General features: G+C 39.6%; 1 protein-coding gene across 5 annotated transcripts in view; it reads right to left on the bottom strand.

Moving 5' to 3' along the window:
• Positions 1-16,551, bottom strand: part of DOCK5 (dedicator of cytokinesis 5) — a 113,456-nt gene that overhangs the window by 46,888 nt on the left and 50,017 nt on the right. For all 5 annotated transcript variants that reach the window (XR_011327594.1, XR_011327595.1, XM_069801059.1 and 2 more), the window contains exons 3-18: positions 15,627-15,667; positions 14,548-14,603; positions 13,642-13,738; positions 9,679-9,827; positions 8,696-8,831; positions 8,394-8,551; positions 7,612-7,693; positions 6,724-6,853; positions 5,936-6,008; positions 4,269-4,411; positions 3,537-3,662; positions 2,865-2,989; positions 2,389-2,487; positions 2,165-2,237; positions 1,192-1,295; positions 322-514 (exon numbers count right to left, since the gene is read on the bottom strand). Coding sequence is in view for 3 of the 5 variants with exons in the window: in XM_069801059.1 (XP_069657160.1) it covers positions 322-514; positions 1,192-1,295; positions 2,165-2,237; positions 2,389-2,487; positions 2,865-2,989; positions 3,537-3,662; positions 4,269-4,411; positions 5,936-6,008; positions 6,724-6,853; positions 7,612-7,693; positions 8,394-8,551; positions 8,696-8,831; positions 9,679-9,827; positions 13,642-13,738; positions 14,548-14,603; positions 15,627-15,667 (1,785 nt within the window). In the remaining 2 variants the exon portion in view is untranslated. The remainder of the gene's footprint in view (positions 1-321; positions 515-1,191; positions 1,296-2,164; positions 2,238-2,388; positions 2,488-2,864; positions 2,990-3,536; positions 3,663-4,268; positions 4,412-5,935; positions 6,009-6,723; positions 6,854-7,611; positions 7,694-8,393; positions 8,552-8,695; positions 8,832-9,678; positions 9,828-13,641; positions 13,739-14,547; positions 14,604-15,626; positions 15,668-16,551) is intronic.

Raw genomic sequence — 16,551 nt, 5'->3', positions numbered from 1 at the left:
TTATGATTCTGAAAACACACATACACTGTCACTGACGGGTGCCACTTCTATACCTGCTGACAAACCTGTTCGATTTAACATTGGTAGTTTGGATAAAATATTCACATTACATGGTGTCTAGTGGCTGCATAAACGTCTTTGTAGCTTGTACTGGCAACATGATGCCAACAATGCTGGGATTGGGCTGCCATTGACACATGAAACCGCAAGATTAAAGCTAAAGCACTATGCCCACACATGGCAAAAAATTTTGCATAAAGGAAGTGCTGCCTTTACTTCAAATATACAGCATGATAGCTAGGCTGCTAATGCAAAACCTACCATTCTGGGTAAGTTTGGTGGAGCAGATCAAAGTGGCAATCTGGAAGCTGTCTTTTGTACTATCTTTAGTGGGTGTGAAGTTGGCTAGATGGTGCAGGTTTTTCCCCGAGGGGGCCTCCTTCTCTTCTATCTCCGTTTTGGTGCAAGGAAGAGTTAAATAGCATTTAGCATCTTCCATTTTCTTGTTATCACCCTGTTGGTTGAACACAGCAAAGACAAGGGTTATCTCACACTGAGCACACCTTGTCTGACCTCTTGCAGTTCTCATCTGCAGACACACTTCAACACAGTGACAGCCAGAGAGAGCTTTAAATGCCTTTTCATGTCTATAGTTATTTACTCACATTGTCTGTTTGGGTCTCTAACTTTAGGGAACAGAAGTTGCCCATACTGCCAATGAACTAAGCTCTTTTCAGAGTGATTCAAGCCACAGACTTTAGGAGGGTTCCCCCCTGCCCCACTTCACAGCTTTCTACTGCAATGCATTAACTTCTTCCTCTTACTGTGATTAAGGGCACCAGGTTTCTCTGCCCATCACACACTGATACTCCAAAGCAGGTGTTCACCAGGCCTGTTTGTTGCACACTGTCTAGATAAACGATGTTACAGGAAAAGTGCTCTATACAGATACATACAAGGATGTACCGGATTTGTGTACTTGCAGTCAGAAAACCCATCAGTGAAAGCAGAGCTGAGGGTGACTTATTAAAAAAAAACCAAAACAACAAAACAACCAACTGTCCTGTTATCCTAGAAAAATTATTAAAAATCTCTGCAATGATGATGTTTACATTGCTAGGAAAAAAAATCAGCCAAGAGAGCTGTTCTGATTAGTTAAACAGAAGTGAAGGCTGCAAATGCCCAAGCTACCTTGTAAACAATCAAATTGTGTTTGCCATCTTGCAGTGTTGTTCCATCTGCATTCATCAACTTCACAAAGCCCATGCCAAAAGCTCTCTCAGACTTATCCCTAGCTGCAAACAGAAAGAAAAATCTTTATTACAAATTGTCTTATTTATGCCCACGCGATCCATAATGTAGCTCTAACTATGTGCAGCTTCTTCTTTATTTAATAGCATCACACGATAATGCCATGGAGCTAGCAAACTTTGTGATCCACAGTAGAAAGAGCCCTCTTTCTTTCCTTCTCATCTCAAGGCACTTAGTAAGTATCTGCAACTACACAGAAAAATGTCCTCTCTGAAGCATCTCTTGCCGCACAACTTTAGCGGTTAATTGTGCTGCTGGATGGACATATATAATCGTATAGATATTTTGGTTGGGACTTCGCAAATCTGCTTGTGAGCTATGGGTGTGGAATTATACCACGGCATCTCCCAGGTACCTTAAGAGAATTTTTTTCAGAGCCTTTCAAGGACTTAGTCTCAAATTATTGATTTTGTTTCAGGGCTCTGAAGTCCTTTGATAAAACTTCTGGCTCTAACTTTCTCATTTGCCATTCATTAACCTAATTTGAAATCCTCCTATAGCAAGACCATTAGAAGCCCACCAGCCCTTGCACTGAATTTTGTGAAGGCCTTGAAATAAAGTAGAAACAACACCATACACTGAGAAGCCAAAGAAGCAACAAGCATTGACAATTGTCTTTCAAAGGGACTAACATGTTGCTCCCTATCTAATCTTAGTTTTAGAACAAAACCAGCACCAAACCTTTTTTAAGGCTGTAAAAATTCTGAAATTATTTTTCTTTGCTTGCAAGAAAATCCACAAGACTGGAAATACGTAGAAATGCAAGCACTACACCTTTGGTGGATACTCAGAAAATCTCAGTGAGAGTAAGAAGAGCACAGTACTCCTGCAGATCTTCTTTTTTGATACTTACATTCCTGTGATGACCGATGACGGAAAGTGAATCTTAAATGGCAACGACTGACTTCTTCTATTGCAATGGACACCTGCACATGACAATACACAAGGAAAAAATGCAGCACCAGCATTCTCTATCTCCAGTCAATTTACAGGACATTGTTACTGATGTGCCTACTGATTTTAAATTTGTTTGTTTTCTACACAAAGGAAGCAAGACTGTAAATTAGACACTCCTACCTTTACAGTTTCATACCAGCAAGGTTGCTTGACTTGATAATAAACAACAGACTTATATTCTGAGACACCTTCATAACCGGCACCAGGATGGATAGCTTTCTTTGGACAAAAAGACAAGGGGAGGGGGGGAAAGAAAAGGTAAGGTCTAGAATGAAAGCAAGAATTGTCTTGGGTCAGAAATTTTCAGAGCATGTAACTGTCAGAGTTACTCAAGGTCTATGCTTCACAGTCAAGGGAACTCAATGCATGTCACCTCTTTCAAAGTTTTACAGAATCTTCAAAGATTTGCTCACAACCCTTATTAATTAAAAAAAAATATCACTGAGTATTCAAATTTGGTCACTGAGATCACCTATAATATCTTTTGTTCATTATCACACAGTTCTTGCATACAGTTAATATATAAGATCCTATGGACCACAGCTATCATCTAGCAAACACAGCAGCCTTGTGACCTCCTGCGAAGGCCATCATACCTCTTGGAGATTTCCATCTTCATCATGTACAGACATGGTGACTTCTACATTCTTGGGAGTCTTCTTCTTCCCTTTGTCAAATTCCCCTTGTATCAGGGTGACATAGATATCATTTCGAACATCACCTAAAATTCATACAGCTTAATGAGTTGTGTTTCTCATACAGACAGTTTTACAGGTTAACATTTAACATCCTTGGGTACCAGGTTATCCTTATCTTCTTCTTAGCCTTTACTGATACCACCTAATTAATGACACCCAACATCACACCATTTCATCTTCATCTCAAATTATACAAAATCTTTTAAAATGTATCATTCTCCTTTTATAAACCTCTGTCTTTATGTAACTTTTAAAATGTAATGAGCTCTATAAGGCTAAATCCACTTTGAATGGATCAAATAGAACAGAGTCAAACATATGCAACAAAAATGTCTCTTTGAATAAACAGAAGTTTTCTTCCAAAAAGTACACACACTATCATTTTTCAGTATAAGAAAGGAAGCTTATGTTTTCACTTCTTTGACAAAAAATAAATGATCAGCTGGGAATTTCAAGAAAAATGAAAGCAAGTTTTCAGACAGCTTTAAAATAAATCTGTTCATAGCAGAAATTCTAGAATTTCAACCACCTCTTTCACTCCATGGAAGTATAGAGGCATATGGGACCTACCAGGAAGGATTATCTCAGGGAATCCCATTTTGCGAGCCACAGCAGTTGATCTGTCTACAAGGTGGGAAAAATCCTTTTGAACCTGCGCTAGATCACCAGGAAGCAGTTTCAGGGAGACCCAAAGACCTAAGAAAAAAAAAGGTAACACTCCTTTACTGAAAAAAAAGTATGAAAACATGAAATTTAAGCCTACGCTTAACAGAAAACTGTTTCTTCATGTGATCTCCATGCAACAATGCTTTAAATATCCCAAGCTGGTTCTCACTTGCCCAGTTCTCTATCTCCCTAATGCTGAATAAGACCTTACTGGGCAAGTAGATTCTCTGAAGTAAAACACAAACTTTCTGAGGTGAATCCACCAGTGTATTTGAGTAAAGGCCAGACACACAAGCAGGAGCAGAAGAATCATGAATAATGCAGTTTAAACCCAAAGCCATTTAGACTACGCAACCAGCCATGTTCACTTAAAAATATTTTAAAATATGTTAAAAATATTACATTACTAGCAAATAAGTCGTCACCTAGAGAAGCTCTTGTTTTGATCTTTTTTTTAGCTCCCAATGTGCTGGGTCGCAGCCATTACAAAGACCATACATTTGACTCAGGGAAGGTAGCAAACTCCAATAAGCCTTGATCTCTGGACTTTCACAAGCCATTTATTTTCCTTTGTAAGCAAGAGGAACCCTTCCCCACACCAGGTTTTTACATTAGCTTCTCGCTCAACTGCTGTACCTTGCCCTTTATGATTCACTTCCTTTGCAGCGATGACTTTGTTGAAGACAGAAGTGAGGGGCTCATTTTCTCCAATCACATGGGAAGTTATCAGTGGGGACATGATTAGCTGTCGCTGTCTGATGTATGTTTCCATGGCAATCCTGAGAAGAACAACAATAGAGACTGGGTAGCAGACAAACATCAAACGTGCTCTGCAAGAAGAGGGCTGGCCAACAGCTGACTGCTTTCCAAATAAATATTTTTTTAAAGGATTCCATGAGAATTTTTTTTTAATTCTTCACCTGCACAAACCCAATGGAAGTACATTTAAACTCTCATACCAGGAAACACATCACAGTGCTAGCTCAGGCTTAGGATAAGTAACACTGACCTAAAGACTCCATGGCTACCTACATTTGTATCATACTGAAATAGCAGCCTTCAGGACAACCATAAACATTGCCAGCTGTATTTTGTTCTTGTTTTCCATCCACAGACTGCCTTGCAGACCTGTGAGAACAAGTCTAGCTATTGGCTACCATGCAGGAACAGCTCAGCACATAGAGCCTTGCACTCCCATCAGATGAGCTGAGCCCTGTCTTCAGGTGTGCCTCAGAGCTGTCCCTAAGAGACTACGTAGATTAACTAGTGATAAGTTAACATAACTAATGACTGCTGTGAGATCTCACAAGTGATGAACCTATCCTTAGTCACAAACATGTCTGTCAAGCTTTGGATCTTGAACCCGACTTCACTCCTATACCCACACCATCAATAATGAACCAAAGCATATACAAAATGATGTCTTCACTGGCTCCCCATCCTTGTAGATGCATCCAGATTTGGATCTAAATTCAGCCTCATTAGAACAGAAGAAAAATGTTAAAAAAAAAAAAAAAAAAAAAAAGAAAAGATAGCAGACTAACATTATTCTGCAAAGGAAGAGACATCCTTCTTAAAAACCCACACAATCTCCCCTGAAAATACCTTGTAATAATATATGGCTACACCAAATTGATCGCTGTTTTTAGGACTGTAACAACATGGCTGAGTCTACCCAAACAAGCTTCATTTTAGTTACTGTAACGTGCTGAAAAAGTGAGCAATCAGAGAGCAGGCAGAACACAAAGTCTAACTAGCAATACAGAAATGCAAAACACACTAGGCTTGACTTTCTTTCCCAGAAAGAGGGACAAATCCCTTTTCTATTGTCCTCTGACTCACCTTTACAAGGTAATCTGGAAAGTTAAGAGGCAGACAATACAGAGGGTACCGCACAATAGTGACAAGGAGGACTTGTGTTCTCTATGCTCAGGTGTTTCTGAAAACCTTGCCTCTCAACCCCCTAATAGTTTTGAGGGTCACATCCCGCAGACCCCACAACATTATTTTGCACTGGACTCTTCTTTCTTACCTCAGATGATATGGGTACCTAGTAATTTCAGCTGCGTTGCCAAAATTCCTTAAGCAATTTAGCCTATCATACAGACATATAAATCAAGGGGAACGAAGGCTTCAGAGGGCTGACAAAAATCTTTTCCTTCAAAGAGCTGACTAGTGCCATAAGCTAATCTATTTGTAGAGACCTTGGTACACTGCCAGGCTCCCATACAAATCTGTCCTTCTCCAAAGGACAACTGCCTTAAACAAGCCAGATGTGATGAACTCTAAAGACCAGTACTTACTGCTGAAATGGAATAAAATGTTGCTTTTCCTCATCGTCCACCTTTCCATGTATGATATCAGTTATGTCCATCACTGCAACAACACAAGTTCATCACATAGGTTTGCCAAGTTGCTTAAGAATACAGAGGGAGCTTTCCCCTATCAGAATGGAAACAACAGTTGCTTATTTTGGGCCAATGCCACTCATGACAGCAATAGAGAGCACCACTGCCTTCTCAACTTTTTAAAAAGCACCTTTTCATTGATGCATAAATCAGCCTATGGTAGTGAATGTGAATATAGTCTCTGATAAAAAACCAGATGGGACTCAAGCACTTCAAGGCAAAGAAATTACACTTAGATTTCAAATGCTGATTATTTTGAAATTTTCTTCCACCACAAATTTCCAGCAAGTCTCTTCACAAGAGATCACGGGAATTGAACAGGAACTGGATGTCTCATTCACCAAGGCTCCTTTAAAAACTCCAGTGTCATCCCATTAGTCATGAGGAGCAAATCCCTCTTTGACAAAGATCTGAAAAGTCTACTGTACTGATGGCAGTGTGTTATCTTTCTAGGGGGTGACAAAACAAAAAGTGAACAGTAGTAACAGTATTTTATCTTCATACACAACTTTTAATAAAAGATCTATGCAGCTCAGTATCAACATCTCCACTTTGAAGCCAGAGATGGTGACGGTAAGAGACTAGCAGGCTTTGCTGACATAAGCATATATTTCCCAATTCCTTAGCCCACTGCCCCAGCCACTGGGCCATGCCATTTTCTCCATTGATTGAATTTGTCATACCTGCTACACCAAAGGGCCTCCGGAGTCCACAGGTATGTTTCTTCCCATCTTTCAGCTCCATATGCCCCACCCTCACAATCTGACACACCAAGCTGATTTTCGGCCTGATCAAGTCAGAACTGCTTAAATCCTAGAAATTATTTAAAACAGTTATATCAATTTGCTTTATGAATGGAAGAGAAGAGGACAGAGAAACACTTTTCTTTTAGATTGTACACACATATATAAGGAAATTATTACTTTTTTTAAAAAGTAAACCCAGTATCCTTTGAGCCCTAGGAAAAAGAAAACATACCATAAAAACACTAGCAATTTCCACGCAGCAATTTCTAAACATCCCATTACTCTTTGATAACAAATCCCAGCAACAGTACTGAAAGGAGAGTAAGTGGCGTTAATTGCCAAAATACTAGATCCTGATGACAAGGCAGTTAGTTTGTGCCACCTTTGCCACTTGTCAGAAATTATTCCATTCATGTGCAATTCTTCCATTAACAACTTGTTGCAAAGAAGAGTAAGATCAGCAAAGCAATGAACAACAAACAAGTATGATCTTAAGCCTAGGTTTTTCGGTACAGTTAGGCTCCAACAGAGATGTGCCTAATAGGATTTTCAGAAATGCATGGGTAAGCAACACCCGCTGGCAGTACTATTGCAAAATAATGCACCTTTACTACCGCTTTGATTTGACATATTAAAAAAAATATTTTTCAGAAGCATTCCTCTGAGGCTGCCTGTAAGATTTTAAGTGTCCATGAAAACGCCCCAAAATGCCATGTGACCCCCCTCTGCTGGGTGGGGAGAGGGGAGGGGAAAGGGAAAGAACCCAAAACTTCGATGTTTGCAGTGTAGGGGAAGCATTTCTGGGATGTAAATGCAATAACTTACAGTAAAGACTGCTTGAAGGTTATTTAGTTTCTCAATTTCTTTAGGCATCCCATTACTGCCCCAACGAACCAGGTAATTTTCACTGCAAATAAAGGAATAAAAAAGATATCAAATAAATCAACACCTAACAGTCTCATTACCTGGGCAAAAGCTCAAAAGTATTTTGATCTTTTAAGAATTTTTGAAAAATTGTGCAAAATCTTCTATACCAAAGCGATTCTGAAGTGACCCATTTCACTGAAGGCAGAAGACAGGCACAATGTGAATGGGTACTCTCAGTTACTTCCCTATATAACTGATGGCATGTTCACACCTGATAACTTCAATGATGGAGACAGAGGGTGCCTGACATGTACGTGCTTCCTTGATAAAGTTCTTTATATCTTCTCCTACCAGTACAAGATGCCCAACCCTTAGGTGTGAACTCATACTGTCTTGACAGCAAATGTCACACATATACATGATTTAACAGGAAGCAATTAATCAAATGCATCAAGCCTAGTGACAACAGTAGGGAAATTTAAGAACATAAAGAGACAATCTGGGATTTTGACTAATGTGTCACAGAAATGTCCAGCTTTAAGAAGGGGAGCGCATGGGGTCAGAACCTTGACTTCCTAACTTATCTGAAATTAAATAACGCCCTTCCAAGTCACCACTGGGGCAGCAACCAACAGAACTGAAAAACTTATCTGCTGGCTCTTACTTTCTAACCTATACTGGCTTCTTTAGAACGACCACTGTGATGACTAAACTGCTTATGAACCTACAAAAAAACCTACCTGATGAATTTGGAGAGATCAGGATCATAAAGGCTCATTAACAGCTCTGCGTCTTCTCCAATATTGCAGACAAAATTCTTGAAGTTTACATATAGGCTATATGTATGTGTTGTGTTGAATATTGGCTGCCCTCGGAGGTCCAAATTCTGTTGCAGGGACTGCAAAGAAGAGTACTCCCATTAAAAACAACACAGAAGAATTTAGTTCTGCTGCCAAAGTAGCACAATATCCTTAAGAAGAATGTACAAATACAGTAGGTACTAGTTACTTGAAGAGGAAAAAGCCAGCAACAAGAGATGTACCTTCTCCTCCTGGATTCTTTCCTCAATCCTTTTGGATGCAGTTTCATGGGACTTGAAGAGAGAGATTGTGCTGGTTTCATCTGGGTCCAGGATGTTCCCATTGTCATCTCGTACAACTAGGTCCAAACCTAGGATCCTGAGTAGCATGCAAGTCACGAGGACAAAAGAAGCAACACAATATTTAAAAAGCAAAGGTGACTGAAAGAGCACAAACCACAAATCAGACTGTGGACTGCACTAGGCAGCCAACGCGCACCAACTCCATTCCTTCTAATAATCACATTGTTGGTTTTCCTGTCCCAAAATACTTTTATTCCTCACCCTTCATTTTCCCATTAAAGGGAAAAATAATTAGTCAGATAACTTAATTCTAAGATTACATCATCTTTGTTCTCACCTAAAGGTTTTGGTTTTTTTTTTTTAAAAAGGTATGTGTATCTATCAGGCTTATGGATTATGGCTAATTATTATTCTTTGCCATAAGCTTTCTTCGTAATTGACTTATTTGACCTGAATCAAGTCTGACAGGCAGATAAATGAGTTCTGGAGACAATCCCTGTTCTGTACAAACGAGTGAAAGGTGGAGTTTTGGTGGCCTATAGAATTGTATTACTCAGTTGCTGATAAAGCAGTTTTGTTCATAACCAGCATCCAAATCCCGCTAGCCAGGCACAAATTGTCCTCCATGGGAAATATGATCATGTGCCAGCATTTCTGCAGAATTAAGACAGGTGAGGTTTCCTGCCAAGTCAAAGAGATTGCTGGCATATGAAGAACCAACTGCTACATGCCCACCTGCCAGGCTAGTCACATTCTGATGGGGACTGAAAGCTGTAATTATCCCCTTTCCAAGGAAAAATGTAAAGCCTAACTCAGTGTTCCCCTTGTGTGGTCATTTACACCATTTTGTATTAATAGCCATCTAGAGCCTCTACTGGGATTTGGGATTCTTCCCTGCCTTCAAGACATAGTTTGGAGCTTACCTGTTGCCATAGTCTATCTTAGCAGTGACTTTCTTCTTGAGCTCAGCTAGCTCATCTTTGGGAAGGGTCCCAGACAGTATCTGCGACCGCCATTCTATCAGGCTGTAAGTCATTTGTTGGACATGCCGAAACTGTGTTGTCTTGTTATCCTACAGGAAAAAGGGATCAATTTTAAGCTAGTGATAGCCTGAAAACAATGAGCTCAGTGAGCTTTCCGAAATGTACTCAACTGAGTCTACCATACAACTTGTATTTAACTAAAAATATCTGAGAAACTGGCACCACATGACACTACAAGATTAGACCCATGGAACAAATTCCCCAGTACTTTGCACTGCCAAGGTTTAAGTGTCTCAAGATTCGGGGTCTTCACCATTTCCTCAGGACATTACTTCAGAAAAACCTCACAGACAAATAGAATTCTTGTGTTTTCCAGCACTTTAACTGCTATGATGAGTGCTTTTTATATAAAGGACAGAGAGATGATGTTAAATGATCGCAACTGTGTTCCAGCAGACTGAGACAGCAATGCCAACTTAATATACAAAGGCTCTTTCTCCTTACCTCTACCACTCTCAGAATGTGTGACAGTGGACAAGTAATTTTTTATGCAGGTTTCCCATTTGTTCTTCTTATTTAGACTGTAAGCCTCTGGGGCAAACATTTCATTTGCTTTTAGAAGTCTAAAGGAGATACCAACACATGACTAGTAATGACAGATGACCAACACTGAAGCCCACATAGGCTTTTTCTCACGTCCGTTCCTCCTACAGCTTTCACCAGCCTTAAGAACTCTTCAGCCTCTTTGTTACGTATAAAAAAGGCCCCTTGTAACCAGAATACAACACTAACAACATGAACAACATGGTTAATTGGAATCTCCGCCCTCACCGCTGTTTACAGTGTTAGGAATTATTTTTTAAAGCCAGAACACTAAGCAAATTGAATCCATGGACTCATTTCCATGGCTGCCTGCTCTCTTATCCTGTCTCATCATACACCCAAAATCCATTACATTAAAAAAAGAATAGCAACAAAATGCAGTGATAGTGATATCTGGGATACACTGCTTCCCTGCCAGTATGCATATTATATTTCAAGGTTCATATTCTACCCACTGTTAACTCACGCATGGATTGTCATGTCGATGTCTGACCTCCAGACAAGAGTTTCATGGAAACCAGAGTAGCTCTGTGGAAACATGATAATGTCTCTGGCTGGTGTCTATCAGCAAACAAGGCTGAAGATTATCTGCTCGTCAGAGCACTCATTGTTGTTTACATTTGCCCAGAACTTAATGCAACTCAGTCTTGACTCATCCCATGCTTTTAAGGACTACCCCAGCAGTAGTTGCCCAGAACCTACCGTGCCAGAGGTTGTCCAAAAATGCAATAAAAATATCATGTCGGGATTCCCAGACACCACCTCCACTATCTAGCCAGGTACTCCCTCCAGTTTGCTGCAGTCATTGCATTTTCATCTTTTGCTATGAATGCAGCATCTGTAATTATAAAGCACTGACTGAACAGGACATCAAAACCTGCTTTGTGAAGAGTTTCCTCCTGCCATTTCTACTGTTATCTTTAATTAATGAAAATACTTCTCATGCTATTTACTGGTTCCACCCTAATAAAATTAGTCACGCACCTATACAGCTCTTTCCTATAGTTTCAGGCTCCAAGGCTGATGCTGTAATTTAAAAGTGGATAGCTATGTGGCAACCTACCATATTTGTAGCAATATATGCTTAGATAAGTAATTAAGCCTTTAAAAGTGTCAGCCATACCATTTATACCATTCGAAAAGGAACCCAGGCCTCATCCTCTTTACCGGTGCATACTGAGCCAGCTACTAGCATGATTCTGGCTTGCACTGAGTGTCAAGTGCAGCTCATTTTCAGAGGGAAGTGCCACGAATCAAAGGACATGAAACTTTAATCTACTGGGACAACTTTTATGGTTATGCAGCTCCAAAATGACTGTCAAGAGGTTTTTGACTACATCTCACCCAACAGCTAGCCAGAATTGCCCAGTGGTATATTGCTGGTACATTCAGGCAGCAGCTGACTAGCGTCAGTTCTCTGTATGAAAGCTGTTAATGTTTAACTATGAACCCCAACTGCTCCCACACAGCAGAGAGACTCATTTCAATTATTCCCCCATTCTAGTCTCTGCAAAGAACATGAATGATATAAACTACTCATAATTTTCCCCCTGAGAACAGAAATCTAAAGGGATTTATAAATAGCCATCTTCCTTTTGATTGGGGTGAACGTGAAGGGGCTGACAGAGGCTAGGTGAGTCTTTTAGTTCCTGGAGGGAAGATACTAGAGACATATTTAGTCAACAAAGAAAAAAAGTGTGTTCTTAACTTGTGTAAAAATAATTGCAAAGAAAAGGCAACTTGTCTTAGCTTTCAGAGAAATATAGAGCAGATCTCAATTTGACAGCTAAAGCTAAGTTATCTCTACAGCTGTTTACATTAGCTAACTCCTATTAACTAAATGAAGTTAAAAACTATCACCCATATTTATATTTCTTTTGCAGTGGAGGTATACCCACTGGCGCAATGGTTGCTGAAACACACAGAAATTAAAGTAGTGAAATGAAGTGCTGCCAAAGAAAAAAATCCCCTGTATTCCCTTTTTCTCCTCAAATACCTCCTTCCTCCTTTAGCTTTTTTTTTTTTTTAATAAACATACTGCAGGGGAAAATAAAATAAACTCAAATCCATTTCAAACCACAACATTTTCCAAGACTATTTTAAGACTTATATTGGTTAAGCATAGGAACATGAAAGGTTTCTGCTCTTAAGAAAAATAGATTCTGAGGCTAGGATCCTAAAGTTATTCAGAAAAAAAAAAGCCAAGAACAAAACTCTCTTTTCACACAGTAATAACGTCACATATGGCTTCTCATTAAATTAAGAGGGTGGAACAAATTCTTGTGGTTTCGTGGCACACAGACAAAATGTACTTGTGGCCTAGTGAAATTTTCAATAGGAAGGCTTGCTCTGGGTAAACTGAATGGTTAGAGCTAATTTAAAACTATTCTCTCATCTTAATTAAAGTCTCAGAGCACATACTATGCAGGCTGAACTCTCTAATAACCGAAAAAAAATCAAGTTTGACTCTCTTTAATGTGCTTTAATAATCACCTTCAAAAGAAGGCAATTCGTTGTGAATTCCAGTTGTGTTTCTTTGAGCAAGAATGCACCTACCTCAGCAAACCCACCAAATTCATGCATTACCTTGGCTTCTGATTTTTCTGAGGTGACTATCATATGGTCAGGCTTCTAAAAAGATTTAGAAGATGAGAGGTCTCTCCCCCACCCTACTGAGAACTAAATATATTATGTGACTTCTGACAAGTCAAATCTTCCCCCATCACACATGGCCCTAAATCTCTTCCCATTCCTTGACTATCTTGCCTATTTGAGCTGTAGGCACGCTGGGGCAAGGATCAATCATTCTATTAAGTATCTACAATACTTCTAGAAAAACAGAGTTCACACTTGCTAAAGATTCTGTTAAAACAACATCATGGTTTCTCGCATAACTTTCTTGCACAACAGGTATCTTGCCTTCATACAGGACAGACACACAACAGGCAAATCAGGAACTCTTATTTTACTAGTGAACTGTGACTCACACACACAGCCCCAGCCAGCTGACATGACGCTGAGTGACTTGTGCCAGTGAATGCTTCATCAGTGCTGTGTCATCACACAATTATTCAAATACAGTGAACACTGTAGCGCAGACTAAACCACAGTTCTGTCTGTGATCACACATCCTGTTCAGTGGAGAGCAGAACATTTTTAGCCTCTCTTAAGACCAATTTTACAATAACGATACAATTCTGCATGACGTTCTATTCAAAGTCTTAGAATGCCCTGCAAAAAGCCCAGTCTCATCTCATATGAGGTCATGTAATAAAATACCAACCACTGAAGAAAACTTACCACATATAACTTGTGCCAGATAACTGCCCACTCCCTCAGGGTAGAAGTGAGTTCTTGTCCAAGGGGCAATTCACTTGGAATCACTGTTTCATGTTGTCTAGGAAAAAAAGGAGAAAACAGAAAAAAAGAGATTGAAACTTACTAGCAAGACATCCTTTTTTGATAAAAACATAAATCAAAATTTCAGAGGGCTTGATATTCACACAATTCATTCACACACAATACCAAGATTCTTCAGGTGCTCAATTGGTTCTCCAACACAGACAGGCACATTCACTACCCATTTTTAATGCAAACACATTTCAAGTTTCTTTCAGTCTTGTTCTTCTCAATGGATCCATTCCAGAAACATGCTAAATAGACAGAAATTAAGTTTGGAAGACTCACCACTTGCAATGGTAACTTGGCCACAGTTATTTAAAAAAAAAACCTACTTTCTAAAGTCTCTTCCTTTGCAACTGCTGTTTTCCTCGCACTATAATGATCACAGAATCAGCTCTAAGAATCAAATGAGGAGTCGTTTCCTCAAATGTTTTCCAAGACAGGAAGGAATCCACACTCCTGCTGGCTACTTGGCTGCGAGCAGGAGTGTGTTATGACTTGCAAGAGTCCCCAGAGGAGCTAAATGTAGCTTGGTTGACCTGACTCACTAGTAACTTGTCTAGCAGAGCTTTCTTATTTTTGCAAATAATATTCTCCTGCACCTATGCCTACAACTGCTTTGGTATGTACAATGCTCTGAAAAAAAAGAAGTTATGCAGCTCTAGAAATCTAGCACAGGTGGTATGCCCTGCTGCACACACGGACCAGTAGCATTCGTTACAACCACCACTACTTAAGTTGTTTGTTTGTTTTTAAATGAAATAGCATTCCATTGTTTTTACATCTCAAGAAGCACCAACCTACCCCCGGTCCTTCACGATCGCCTCTTTTAAATGGATATATGTTTCTGGGAAAATGCCCTGAAAATCAATACAGAAATAAAATAAATAAACCACACCATAGGATATGACATGACAAAAATGCATTCAATAGAAAGCAGGGGAAAGGGGTAACAGCATGATCAGCAGAACAGTAACTGTGACTGATGTTTACTCTTTACCTATACCAGATATGTGTTAGGTCCACCAGCCCCAGTATCACAAGAAGAAAGATGGTAAGGAGCATCAGGTTGCAGGCTTGAGCACTATATTTTATATTAGCACCTCAAAGAAGTTAATTCCTTGTTTCACTGTAATGACACTCATCTTCCTGTATGAAATGTAAACTCTTGCAAACTATCAGTCATGCTCATTTGCCCTTGCTACGAAATATTCTTGGAGTAATTTGTCAAGTTGCCCTGGACCTGTGGTTCTCTAGAAAAGCTCACAACACATGACAGCATTTGTAGAAATTCACCAGTCCCAAGTCTCCTTTATTTAAAATAAACCTTCTAGGAGTGCTGCAATCCTTTTCTATTTCCTTTTCATTCCCCTTTATGCCTGAAAAATGGAGACTGTGAAAGATGTTACCACATGAGAGGTGCCAGGATTGCAATGGGAAACCAGATTTCCATCCAGTTTTCAGGCTGGTTTCACAAACCTCTGGAGGTTTGGCTCCAATACACGCATGCGTAATTTTGGAATATTTTCCAAGTCAAATCAAAACTCTAATCTTACCACCACATATAACTAATGCTGGATGCGTACAGGTCCAAGACCATAATAATAAAGCAATAAGCTACTGTATGCAGATACGCAACAGTCAATTTTGCTAGTTCAAACTACATTACATATGCTTACAATGGAGGAGTACCCAGTTAATGGTTCTGAAACATTTAGCTCAAGGGCATTTATTTCTATCACTAAGAAAAAGGACATAGTGATCAGGAGACCTGCACAGTATTAAGACAAGAAATACAGCAGAAGCATAGCAGATTACAGCACCGGATGGGGTATGGCAAGGTGTGAAATGAAAATCAGAGTCACTGAAAAGTGAGGTCATACCTTCTTAGATTTATTTCGGAGTGTGTATCCTCGGTACCAGCCTGTCAAAGGGAAACAAATTTGTATTTTTTTCCTGTCTACAGCAATTAAATACACATTTGTCATTCTCACCACGTTTCTACAACATGAATCTATTGATCTTGCTCACTTGAGATCTACTATTGCGAAGACACTTCTGCTCTGTTTGTAGGAGGCTTAGTTCCTAAGAGTAGGGTAGAAGGGTGTCTCTTCCTGCCATGAACTGACACCCTCACTTCTATTCTGGACATCCATTTGGGTTGTACTGACAGGACTCAATGGAAAAGCAGGCCACTCCATGCTATACATTTTGAAAGTGACAATCCTTGTTCCATAAACCTTGCAAGTTATATACACAGCACTGAACTACTGCTATGATCATTTGACAGATGAGGCAGACACACAGACATGCACGCAGAACTACCAGCCCAAGGTCACATAGCATGTATCCGACAAAGAGAAATATTCAAGTGTCCCAAGTCCAATTCCATTCCACTCCTTTAAAATTTTCTTTTCTATGAAGTACATTTTCATCCAAATTGCCTTATAGTTCCACATTGTATAGTTTATTTTCTTCTGTGACTCAGGCTAACGCCTTCCTTCAAAGGAAAGCTGAAAGAGAATGTTTTATTAGGTAAGACAAAAAAAAAAAAACCAAACACCCTGAACTGCCTGCCCATGTACAGATATTGTTTCTCGGTATTATCTTGACAAGATCTAGTAAAGTGTAAGATACAAAGCAGTAACTGTGGTTCCCAAGACTCAGAAGCATATGTCACTTTCAGATGTACATTTCTTCTCACTCCAGCACCTGAGATTTGACCAGTATTTTGATTTCAAGGTCACTGAAATGCAAGCGTATGAAAAAACTGTTGTATTTGTTATGTCCTCAAGTGAGCCTGCCTTA

The sequence above is a fragment of the Haliaeetus albicilla genome, chromosome 13 (genome assembly GCF_947461875.1).
Source record: "Haliaeetus albicilla chromosome 13, bHalAlb1.1, whole genome shotgun sequence".
Taxonomy (NCBI): Eukaryota; Metazoa; Chordata; class Aves; order Accipitriformes; family Accipitridae; genus Haliaeetus; species Haliaeetus albicilla.
This window is presented reverse-complemented; position numbering and strand designations above follow the sequence as displayed.